This window comes from Pleurodeles waltl, chromosome 7, assembly GCF_031143425.1.
Source record: "Pleurodeles waltl isolate 20211129_DDA chromosome 7, aPleWal1.hap1.20221129, whole genome shotgun sequence".
Classification (NCBI taxonomy): domain Eukaryota; kingdom Metazoa; phylum Chordata; class Amphibia; order Caudata; family Salamandridae; genus Pleurodeles; species Pleurodeles waltl.
Window position 1 is genome coordinate 1,328,908,991 of NC_090446.1, and position 12,335 is coordinate 1,328,921,325.

The 12,335-nt window shown below is 45.6% G+C and overlaps 1 protein-coding gene across 1 annotated transcript in view; it reads left to right on the top strand.

Moving 5' to 3' along the window:
- GRIN2D (glutamate ionotropic receptor NMDA type subunit 2D) overlaps nucleotides 1-12,335 on the top strand; it is a 1,291,669-nt gene that overhangs the window by 382,451 nt on the left and 896,883 nt on the right. The window contains exon 2 of the mRNA XM_069200679.1: nucleotides 7,915-8,363. Coding sequence (XP_069056780.1) covers nucleotides 7,938-8,363 — 426 coding nt within the window. The 5' untranslated portion in view covers nucleotides 7,915-7,937. The remainder of the gene's footprint in view (nucleotides 1-7,914; nucleotides 8,364-12,335) is intronic.

Here is a 12,335-nt window from a genome sequence, read left to right on the forward strand (position 1 = left end):
GTCCTTGGCACACCAGCAGTGTGCCTACTGCGCACCTCTGTGCTGTGGTCACCATTAAGTATGTGCTTGGAGGGGGAAGGAGAGCAGGGGGAGGTGAGTGATGCTGGGAATGTCCTGGGTAGTGGGGGAGCAGAAAGGAGCGGGAGGCGCCAGAGAGAGGTCGGTGGGAATGAGGGAAGGGAATGGAGAGGGGGTGGAAGGGTCAGCAGGAGGAGGGAGTGAGCAGGGGAACAGTGAGAAGGGAACAAAAAGGAGCAAAAGCAGTTAAGAAAGGCACAGTCGGAGGGCTTAGGGCTACTGCCTGCTTAATTAATGTAAGGATCTTATCTGTCAGAGACTTTCTGCATGTCTCTTTACAGGGGTGCCTGGATCATGCATCTATCAGATGCTTGAAAAGAATGAGCACCTTTGGTATGGGGAGCAAGTTCCATACTCTATCTCTCAGTGCCTACAGGTAAGGCCAGCAGCGGCTTCTCCGCTAAGGCGGAGGCGCATCGTCCCACTGCTGTGTGCAGTAAGGAAAAAGGAAAACTAAAATGATAATAACGCAATTTAATTATCATTTTACGTTTCTTCAGGGAGCCAGGTTAGGGCAGGGTGGGGCTGGGCTGGGCCGGAGGAGTAGGGCTGGAGGAGGAGTGGCATAAGTGCACATAACCGTTTGGCCGGCCGTAGACAGCCGGCCAGTCATGCACACTTAGAGTTTTTCTACCCGGCTGTTCTGCACAGCCAGGAGGAGAAAGTGCACAGGGTCTCACTCTCTGCCTGAGGGACTAAGCAGGCCGCTCAGACCAATCCCAACGCTGCTGTCATGGTGGTGACAGCGTATATTACAGACCACAGAGGGTAACCCAAAAACTGGAAATGGGCTGGGTAGAAATTATCAAAAGACTACAATGCCCACTCAGGAAAAACACCTAAAAACAAAAAACAATTAATAAAAAGCATCATTATTACCAAAATAAGTTTAGAAAACACATCATTTATTAATATATGACAAATAGACCACATCCAAGACTACAAAACCCCCTATCACAACCTTAAAATATGCAGGACGGAATAAAGTGCTCAGAAATAAAGTGCACGTGGTAGTAAGAAAAAAGGGGACAGAAAAGGTCCAACCAATAAACACATAAATTCACAAACAAAGAGCCTGTTGTCTCAACTTTCTCCTCATTGAATCATTAAGACAGGAAATAATCAATCCTCAATAAAGTCCAAACAAAATATAGCATCCAGGCTCAAAACATTATCGTCGACGTTTCGACCCATCCAAATCACGGGCTAAATCTGGGCTCGCATCAGGGTCTTCTTCAGGACTAGAACGATAGGGGTCTAATTAAAATGATCACAAAAAAAATCAAAAATCAGGCTTAATCCACTCTAATACACCTTCATGAAATTGGTCAACATTATTATGCTGCTACAACACCATTAAAAACAATATTTACATTGATCCCAACTTTTATACACCAGGCCTTCGTCCAAAAGGCACCACACATCACATCTAAAAACATAAAAAACCCTATTTGTAACTAAAGCACCAAACCACAAAATATTCCTAAATCAACTAACACAACTCACAATCTTACCAAAGGTTCACAAAATAGTCCTCCTTGTATTTTCATTAAAGTCGTTTGAATCCACAGTATCACCTTAAGAACAAACATAATTGCATCATCAGTCATAAAGAACCAAATCTTTCCTATGTGGCAGCCCTAACTCCTAAGCGCCACTGTCCCAACATTACTTAATGTGCAATAATCTTCAACATCCTTATCTCCTTACACACCAAAAAACTCTCTTATGTATCCCATACCTTGAACAATATACATTGGAGTGTGTAACCAACGTGCCGGCCTCAATCCACTTCTAACCGTCAATGTGGAAAGAGGAAAGAGCGCCGTAACATCCACGCGCTTATATTTCCTCATCAATTAACTCAAGCAGCCGCAGGTGCAAAGCCCAATGGTACAGTGTTCCTCTCTGGTCCGCCCAGCAGTACGATGTTCCTATCTGGTCCGCTTCTCTTCAAACATTTCCTGAGGCATACCCGGTAAAACCCGGAAATACATCCCGTCCTTGTTGAACACGGCTGTTGAAGTAAGCCTCAGCAAGGCCTACTAGTGCAAGGGGTTCACCCTTCTCTGCACACAGTCCTCAGACCACAAAGGAAGAAGTTGGCACAGAAACTGAAATAAAAGACAAAAGTTTATTAAACCTCATGAGGTGGTACTACAGTTCAAACAGCACCCTTCGGTAATGTTTGAAGTAGCACACTGAACTGAGAGAGCATGGTCCTTTTATACCCATGCAGGGGCTAAAAGGAGGTGGTACAATTATAGAAGCAAGACTTCTATACATATAAGGTCATGTGGAAATGCACAGTCGACAGGTAGGAGGGGCTAACAGTTTTCAAGGACTAACAGCTGCAGACCTTACTGGGCATGTGCGAAAGTGGGAGATGCTAAATAAAACTTGTCACTAGGCAGATTTTCAAGAGTAGTTAACAGAAAGGTAGGACAGAGCACATGGTGAGCACATATCAGCATGTGGCAGAGAAAATGGCTGCCATGAACACACAATGGTTTCCGCGAAATGTTCACAATAGTTGCTAAATACAAGATGTCTTCTTCTAATGCTTAATCTAATCGCTGCTAAACTACAACACGGCAACAAGCGAGAAGCGTCCGCTTTCTCAAAAACGCTTCCTTGCGTGCTTACACAGATTCTAAAGGATCTATCTATAAGCGACTTCATCCTACCGAACGGAAATAAACCAATTCACTACAGTCAGGGTACGAACAATCACCTATACATTACCCTCAGCAATCAAGATCCCTTCTCAGACACAAATAATAAATCAAAACGGGAGAAGTGTGCATCGGAACGAATGACTTCGTCCTCTCTGAAAATACTGAAAGCTTTCAGCACCATTTTTAATCCGTGTCAAGATACGTCGAAGGAAATAATTCCACCTACATTTTCAAAAATCTTTTGATGTTATAAACAATTCTTCCAATACCCAGATGGACCCAATGGGTAATTAGGATAACTGACTTATATCACACACTTACCAAAAACGACCATCCTAGACATAATCATGTTATCACAGCATAAGATAAATATATATAACCTCACTACACCTAATACCCGCAGGCCAAAACAAACCGAGCATGGTGGTGACAGCAGCGTCATGATTAGAGGGGACTCTGGAAACCTGTATGCTTCCGGGAGTCGGGAAAGAGGAAAGGACGAAGGAGAGAAATTATATATTTTTGTTTATACCCCCGCCATCCCGGTTGAGAACTAGCAGCCACTAGGTAAGGCTCTGTTGTGTGGTTGTGGTTGGTCTTGAAGGCACTAAGGGTCACATGTATGAACATTTGGAATTGTGATTTCCTAATTGCAATTCAATGCAAATCGCAATTAGGAAATCACAATTACAAATGTAAGAAACTCCATTGACTTTCTTTTGCGATTCACGGTGAGTCGCAAATAGACCTACCTCATTAATATTAATGAGGTAGGTTGGAATTTGCGACCCACTGGGAATCGCAAAAATCAGAGGGATGGTGGCCTGCCAGGATAAGCAGACCACCATGTCTGTGATGGCTTTTAAATAAAAAAAAGTTTTTTAAACGCACCCCGTTTTCCTTAAAGGAAAATGAGATGAGTTTAAAAAGAAAAAAGTGAAACACTTCAGTACCTGGCACCACTGCCTGCTCTTAAAAAACGTTTTCACATACATGCACAAATGTGAATGGGTACCTTGGGAACCCCTTCCCCTTTGAGAATGGGTTAACACCAATGTGAAATTGGTGTAACTGCGATTGTTTTGCGACTGCATTCACAGTCACAAAACAGTCCACATACCATTCAGATTCGGTATTAGGAAGGGACACCTTGAACACACCCCTTCCTAATACCGAATTGCAAAACCCAAATTGCAATTCGGTAACAAGTTACAGAATCACAATTTGGGCTTTGTACATTCCAAAAAGCATTTTTCTACTCTCAAACGGGACGCAACCAGAAAAATGCTTTGTACATGTGGCCCTAAGTGTGAATTTTGCAAACCATATACGGGCCAAGTATATTTCTGACTGGACTTTGAATCCATGCACTACTGTGTTGGTCGTTGTTGGAAAATGGCCCTCTCTGAAGGGTCACATCAAACTTTTTGCCTTCTTCCTCTTTTTCTGACCTCCTTTTTGCTGGCTTTAGGACTCTGGACACTTTATCACTGCTAGCCAGCGCTAATGTGCATGTGCTCTCTCCCTAAAAACATTATAACATTGGCTCATACCCTATTGGCGTATTTAATTTCCTTGTAACTCCCTTGTAAAGTGCACTACATGTGCCAAGGCCTGTAAAATAAGTGCTACTAGTGGGCCTGCAGCACTGATTGTGCCACCCACATAAGTAGCCCCTTAACCATGTCTCAGGCCTGCCATTGCAAGGCCTGTGTGTGCAGTTTCACTGAGACTGAGACCTGGCCTTTAAAACTACTTCCCAAGCCTTAAACTCCCTCTTTTCTACATATAAGTCACCCCTAAGGTAGGCCCTAGGTAAACCATAGGGCAGGGTGCTATGTAAGCAAAAGCCAGGACATGTACTTATGTGCTTTACGTGTCCGGGTAGTGTAAAACTCACAAAGTCGTTTTCCACTACTGTGAGTCCTGCTCCTCTCCTCTCATAGACTAGCATTTGAACTGCCCTCATATACTTTTAAATGATAATTCTAATCTGGAAGGAGTAGTCCTGTCATGTTTAGTATGGCCAAAATGGTAATAGATAATCCTGCTTATTGGTGAAGTTGGATTTAATATTACTATTTTAGAAATGCCACTTTTAGAAAGTGGACATTTCTCTGCACTTACTGCCATCTGTGCCTTATAGCCTGTCTCCAATAAACATCTAGTCTGTGCTGCTTGACAGCTCCCCTTCTGCATTCCACCCAGACAGCCATAAACACACAACACTCAGTCACATCTGCATTCATCTGTATACTGAATTGGACTCCCTGGGCAGGAACAGTGGTGGGGCTCTCTCTTACAAATCCCTCACACAAAGAACTGATATCCTCCTCCCCCACAGGGATCCTGGCAGACAGGACTGGGCTTAAAGGGGAACTTGTGCACTTCAAAACCACTCTTTGAAGCCCCCCCACTTCAAAGACATTTTGGGTATATAAACTGTGACCCCACCAAATCAGACACTTCTGGAACTACACCTGAACTCTATCAGAAGACATGCCTGGCTGTCCAAAGGCAGGGAACTATTTTGCTGAGAAGGACTGCTGCCCTGCTGTTGTCCTGCTGCCTGCTGACTTCTGACTGTATTGGAAGGACTCTGCCTTCCCCAAAAGTGTTCTCCAAGGGCTTGGATTGAGCTTGCCTCCTGTTCTGAAGTCCCAGGGACAGCAAAGACTTTGTCTACTGGCTTTTAGCTAGCTTTCCGACTTCAGCGACAACTGGAACGACTTCAGCGATGCCAGCACCGATGCAGCAGCCTGTTCCCGCTCCGTGGACATCGCTGCATGCAACGACTGTGGCCTGCAAAGCAAGTCCGATGTTGCTCCGACACTGCTGACATCACACAGGGTCATTGCGAAGCTGCAAAGTCGACACATCACATCTTGACCGACTGGATCCATCGACCCCGCCGGGTCACAAGGAACCAACACATCGCCAACGACGCCGCACCAGCTACCCCTGCAAATGGACGTAACCAACACCTCACCTCCATTTGGCTCACAGTGCGGAACCAACGCCTCACCTCTCCGGACGCCGTAAGGGACTGATGCCGCACCAGCCCCTGTGACGCCTCATCTCCCAGACTTCGTGCAGTGTTTTTGTTTTCAAAAAGTACAGTACCTAGGGCTCCATGACCGGCCCCTGTAGTGTTGGATTATTGGGAACGACTCTGTCAACGACGCTGTGATAGCCCCAGCTGGAGCTATTGGGTTTCTAAGCACTTTAGTGGGATTTAATCTTTAAAAATTCATAACTTTGCCTGTGTACATTGGATTTTCATTGTTTCAGGAATATTTTATTCAGATAAATATTCTCTATTTTTCTAAACCTGTGGGGTGTATGTTTGTGGTGTTTTCAATGTGGTACTGTATCAGTTCTGCACAAATACTTTACACATTGCATTCTAAGTTAAGCCTGACTGCTCAGTGCCAAGCTACCAGAGGGTGGGCACAGGATAATTTGGATTGTGTTGTGACTTACCCTGACTAGGATTGTGGTCCCTATTTGGACAAGGGTGTATACCTCTGCCAACTAGAGACCCCATTTCTAACAGTTGTTTATTTCTCAGACAAAATGAATGTAAATCTTTGCACTGTTGTAATAAGTGTCTCTTCAACACATGGAATGGTATTTCTACTGTTAGGAAATGTGACTATATTAACTTTCTATCAGAAGTATCCTGAGAAAACACAGGCTTCAGCAAAAATTATAGTTCACTATTTCCTACCTCATACGTGTAGCCTGCACACCCAACTAGATCCTTACAGAATCTTTTTTATGCCCTGTTTGAATTCTCCGCCCTCACCTCCCCTAAAAACCTAGACTGGCTCTGTAGACACTACTACTTTGGCTTGGAATGGCCTTTAGGTGGCATACCAAAGTCTGACGGATCTATTGAAATGTTGATTTTATAAAACTATGGGGCAGATTTATGAAATGTGATGCTGCACATAGTGCAGCACCACTTTTCTTGTGCCCCTTAGCGACCTCCTAACTCCACCATGTGTGCGCTGTGTTTAATATACAGCACACCATGGGGGTAGCTAGATCAAAGCTTTGCAGGATTAGCTTAAAAAATTCAGATGCTAATCCTGCAAATAACCCAGAGGCCCACTGAAACCAATGGAAGCCTACTTTTAACGCCTGTCCCTTACACGTTAGAGGGAGATTCCAGCCAGGGAATCACAACTGTATGCTGATTGCTGAATGCTTAGCTTCAGATGCTAATGCAGACCACAGGCCTTTGCTCAGGTATGGGGGTTGATGTCTTCCCAGGGGAACCTGAAAGGCAGAATTAGAGCTTAACATGCTGTGCTCAAATTATAACTTAGGTAGGAAATAGTCCTTCGATTATAGTGCCAATATGCTTCACTCTACTCTACTCGTCACATTTTAATACTGTCATGTTGTGTCGTCCTGGTTATTGCAGCTCACGCTTTGCTATCTAAGATGCAGTCATATTATTAAACTAATCATTGAAACATATACTGCTTCTGTTTGTCATTTATATATGAGACTAAGTTGTAAATGAGAGAGAACCGGATGCGACCTGAGTGACCACAACTTCCCTGAGAAGCCTAGTATGTCATGCACTCGGCTGCCCAATCATCACTATCCTTTGGTAGGGATGAGGCACTGCTAGTTGGCTGGAGCAAAGCCCGGATTAGAGCGTGTCACCCGCAGTGGGTTAGACTCAGTCTCCCACACTGTGAACGATTCTGCTGCTCAAAATCCAGTAGTCTCATTAGAATAATGAGAGCCTACGCGACACTCCCTTTGCATACATTATGCCTGGCGCAGGCATAATGTAGCACAAAGGGTTACAAAAAGGGAGCAAAGCATGCATTGCGCCACTTTGTAAACTTGGCATGGCGATTTTGGCCTCGTTGGGCCACATTGGTGTACAAAAATTACACTAATGATGAGCAAGAAGGCTCTTAAATCTGCCCCTGTATTTTTATTCACCTCTTCGCAATTATGTTTGCTGAAAGGTGCCGTGATGTCAGCTAGGTACCGTTCACATTTTCAAAAAAGTTACTATGAAATAAAGCAAAAAAAAGTGATAAATCACATATCTCCCATTTTTTTCAGACAGATTATTATTTTTTGGCACGTTGCTTGTTTCACTTCTCATACTCTATTTCTTTCATTGCAGAGAGTGTGCCTGTGCCATCCGAGATGAGCTTTCCCCATGGTATGAAGATTGCTGCCCCTGTGCAAGTTGCTAGAATGCTGTTCTTGCTGGCACTAGCCTGTGCCAGCCCCTTCATGGACCTTCGTGAGAGCAGCCCGCGGTCCCTCAATGTGGCTATCATCTTCAGCGGCACGTCCTACCTGCCACAGAGTGCCCGCTTTTCCCCCTCTGATTTCAACAACTTTTCCATGGAGGTGAACCCCGTATCAGTCATTCTGAATGACACCAACCCCCGCAGCCTCATCTTGCAGATCTGTGATGTGCTCTCCAGTCTACGCATACACGGTGTGGTCTTTGAGGATGACACTCGCACGGAGTCCGTCGCTCAGATACTGGACTTCATCTCAGCCCAGACCTCCATGCCCATCATTGGCATCAATGGGGGATCTGCAATCGTTCTAACTCCTAAGGTAAGATACTCTTACCCAGAAAAAGCACAAGGACGGTTAGGGTGCATGCCATTTTAAAAAACTGTGTAGCTCATGGTGGCACTTATTATCTTGTAGCTATAGGTGTAGAACAAAGAACAGGCTGATGAAAGAAAGATCCTCTGATAGGGTATTTTGTGGATTGAAATCCTCATGTCTGTTCCTCCCCAGGACCCCCTTGTTCTGCCAGTTCAGTAAATTGACACAATCGCCCCCCCCCCCATTCATTAGGCACCAACATGCTCTGTACTCCCTGTTTGATGTTACATATCACCCCAGACCAAATGGAGAGGCCATATTGGTTGGCGCGACCAGGGGTAAATCATTCTGCAGGCAACATTTCAAGGTACCAACGACCAAAGATTATTTTTTGTAATTAACAGATGAGAGAACGAACCACAAGCACACCACATTAAGTGGGAGGCAAAGCTTGTTCATTTTGTAAGCACACACTACTTCTTCTGCAGGTAAATGAAAAGAATAGTGGAGACAACATTTAAAATGCCCTGCTTTGAATCATAGCTTTTTTCCACAACCAGAGTGTCGGGCTTCACGCAGTGAACCTCTATAGTGTTCCAGGAAATTCCATTAACAGCGATGAAAGACTAAGGAAATGAAAGGTGTTTGAACGCTAAACAGCGCGTGGACTGTCGCTGAAAGGGAAATTATGTTTGCTGTAGGCGCTGCACAGACACTATCTCCTCATGTAGAAGGTTGTGGATCAGGCTGTGCTGTTCGAAACTAAACAGAGTCCTGTTTTCAAAGGCCAGTGGTATTAGCTCATTGTAGGGTGAAAAGGTGCACGATTGGTCTTGGCTGCAACCATTTTTTGTTAAACCACTAACTGCACTCAATTTTGACTGTTCATGCGAATCTCAAAGAAAATGAATCAACCAACTGGATGTGTGTCTGCATGTGTGTGTAGGTATTTATAGAGCACAGACATAGCTGGTAAAGGAGGCAGATGCAAGGGAAAGGTGGGATGAGCACACAGAGACCTCAGTCGGGAAGAATGATGCCAAATCACTTAAGAAAACATGGCCAATCACATTGATGAGCTAGAAAATAATCTCTAATGCACGTTACCATATACCCCTAACTCTTAAGTTCAGGAATCTGATGTCAAGGTAGGCAAAACCATCTCTCAGTTTTACACAACAGAAGACAACCATCGTTTCCTAGACTTGCTTCTCAAAGTCAGGCTTATCTCAACCATCCGGTCCTCGTGTGTACTCCTTAGGAATATGCTTCTTCGGGAGTCCCTGGCACTTCTTATGTCCTGGTCATAATAGCAGCTCTTCTCTACCTTCCCTGCACCCCTGCAGACACATCTGGGCAAAAACTGCCATCTTCCCTGTCAACTGCTTCACTTTCTCAGGGCACCTGGAGAAATCCAGAGTACAAGATAAGGTGAAGCTGCATTCACTGCCTTCAGGGGGCTCAGAGAGGCAGCCGGTCTCACCTTCAAATCAAACACAGAAACAAGAGTGCACTGCAGGATGGATCAAAAGGCCCCCTCATCTGTATGAGACAGAGGGGGTCATTCTGACCCCGGCTGTCATGGACCGCCGGGGCCAGGGTTGGAGGGAGCACCGCCAACAGGCTGGTGGTGCTCCACAGGGTATTCTGACCGCGGCGGTTCAGCCGCGGCCAGAAAGGGAAAACCGGCGGTCTCCCGCCGGTTTTCCGCTGCCCTGGGAATCCCCCATGGCGGCGCAGCTTGCTGCGCCGCCATGGGGGATTCTGACACCCCATACCGCCATCCTGTTCCTGGCGGTTCGCCCGCCAGGAACAGGATGGCGGTATGGGGTGTCGTGGGGCCCCCGTAAGAGGGCCCCACTTTGTATTTCAGTGTCTGCCTTGCAGACACTGAAATACGCGACAGGTGCCACTGCACCCGTCGCACCTTCCCACTCCGCCGGCTCAATTCTGAGCCGGCGTCCACGTGGGAAGGATGATTTGCACTGGGCTGGCGGGCGGCCTTTTGGCGGTCGCCCGCCAGCCCAGTGCAAATCCCAAAATACCCTCAGCGGTCTTTCGACCGCGGAGCGGTATTTTGGAGGGGGGAACTCTGGCGGGCGGCCTCCGCCGCCCGCCAGGGTGAGAATCACCCCCAGAGTCTGTGCATAAGGTGAACTGTCACTCCTAACAGACAGAGTGGTACAAAGCTATTGATGGCATATACATACGCTACTGAGCCTCCCTAGCTTGTCTGTTTGTCTTCATACTATAATCCCATGCCTTCTACTTAGTTTCCAGCTGGAAGTTGTCTTGTTTATGCAGTTCCTGGGCCTTCCGCCTCAAAGCCCTGTGCAAGACCGCTTCATTCTCATCTGAAATCAGATGGTCATTTCCTTGTAAAGCCTATTGCTTCCTACATCAGAAGTAAGGGAAGAAGCTGTCCAGACTAGACGACATCACTAAAAAAAACATTTTAACTTTATACCTAAATACAGGTGTTGTTTAATAGGCCTGAACTCTCCACGCAGGGATATTACAGCTTTTTGGTACGAAAAAGAGATTTGCTGTATTACAGGGAACGGTTCCCTATTTTCTCAGCAACTTCAAGCAGTCTAAGCCTGAGAGGCAAGCGTGTTTGTAGGTGGCCAATTTAGATGGAATTTAATTAGAATAAATTTGGGCCCTTTCGTTTATAGAATGATGGTCCAAATGTAATCTCCTCTCTGATAGAGAACCAGTACAGCATCTTCAGGTGATGAGAGGTGTGATGGCCTTTCGCTCACTCCAAGAAAGAGCGAGCGGCAGCATTCTGTAACACCTGAAGCCCATGCAACAGATACTGGAAGAGACTTAAGCTTAAAGATTTCCTGTAGTCATATTGAGACGAGATTACAGGGAGTGCAGAATTATTAGGCAAATTAGTATTTTGACCACATCATCCTCTTTATGCATGTTGTCTTACTCCAAGCTGTATAGGCTCGAAAGCCTACTACCAATTAAGCATATTAGGTGATGTGCATCTCTGTAATGAGAAGGGGTGTGGTCTAATGACATCAACACCCTATATCAGGTGTGCATAATTATTAGGCAACTTCCTTTCCTTTGGCAAAATGGGTCAAAAGAAGGACTTGACAGGCTCAGAAAAGTAAAAAATAGTGAGATATCTTGCAGAGGGATGCAGCACTCTTAAAATTGCAAAGCTTCTGAAGCGTGATCATCGAACAATCAAGCGTTTCATTCAAAATAGTCAACAGGGTCGCAAGAAGCGTGTGGAAAAACCAAGGCGCAAAATAACTGCCCATGAACTGAGAAAAGTCAAGCGTGCAGCTGCCACGATGCCACTTGCCACCAGTTTGGCCATATTTCAGAGCTGCAACATCACTGGAGTGCCCAAAAGCACAAGGTGTGCAATACTCAGAGACATGGCCAAGGTAAGAAAGGCTGAAAGACGACCACCACTGAACAAGACACACAAGCTGAAACGTCAAGACTGGGCCAAGAAATATCTCAAGACTGATTTTTCTAAGGTTTTATGGACTGATGAAATGAGAGTGAGTCTTGATGGGCCAGATGGATGGGCCCGTGGCTGGATTGGTAAAGGGCAGAGAGCTCCAGTCCGACTCAGACGCCAGCAAGGTGGAGGTGGAGTACTGGTTTGGGCTGGTATCATCAAAGATGAGCTTGTGGGGCCTTTTCGGGTTGAGGATGGAGTCAAGCTCAACTCCCAGTCCTACTGCCAGTTCCTGGAAGACACCTTCTTCAAGCAGTGGTACAGGAAGAAGTCTGCATCCTTCAAGAAAAACATGATTTTCATGCAGGACAATGCTCCATCACACGCGTCCAAGTACTCCACAGCGTGGCTGGCAAGAAAGGGTATAAAAGAAGGAAATCTAATGACATGGCCTCCTTGTTCACCTGATCTGAACCCCATTGAGAACCTGTGGTCCATCATCAAATGTGAGATTTACAAGGAGGGAAAACAGTACACCTCTC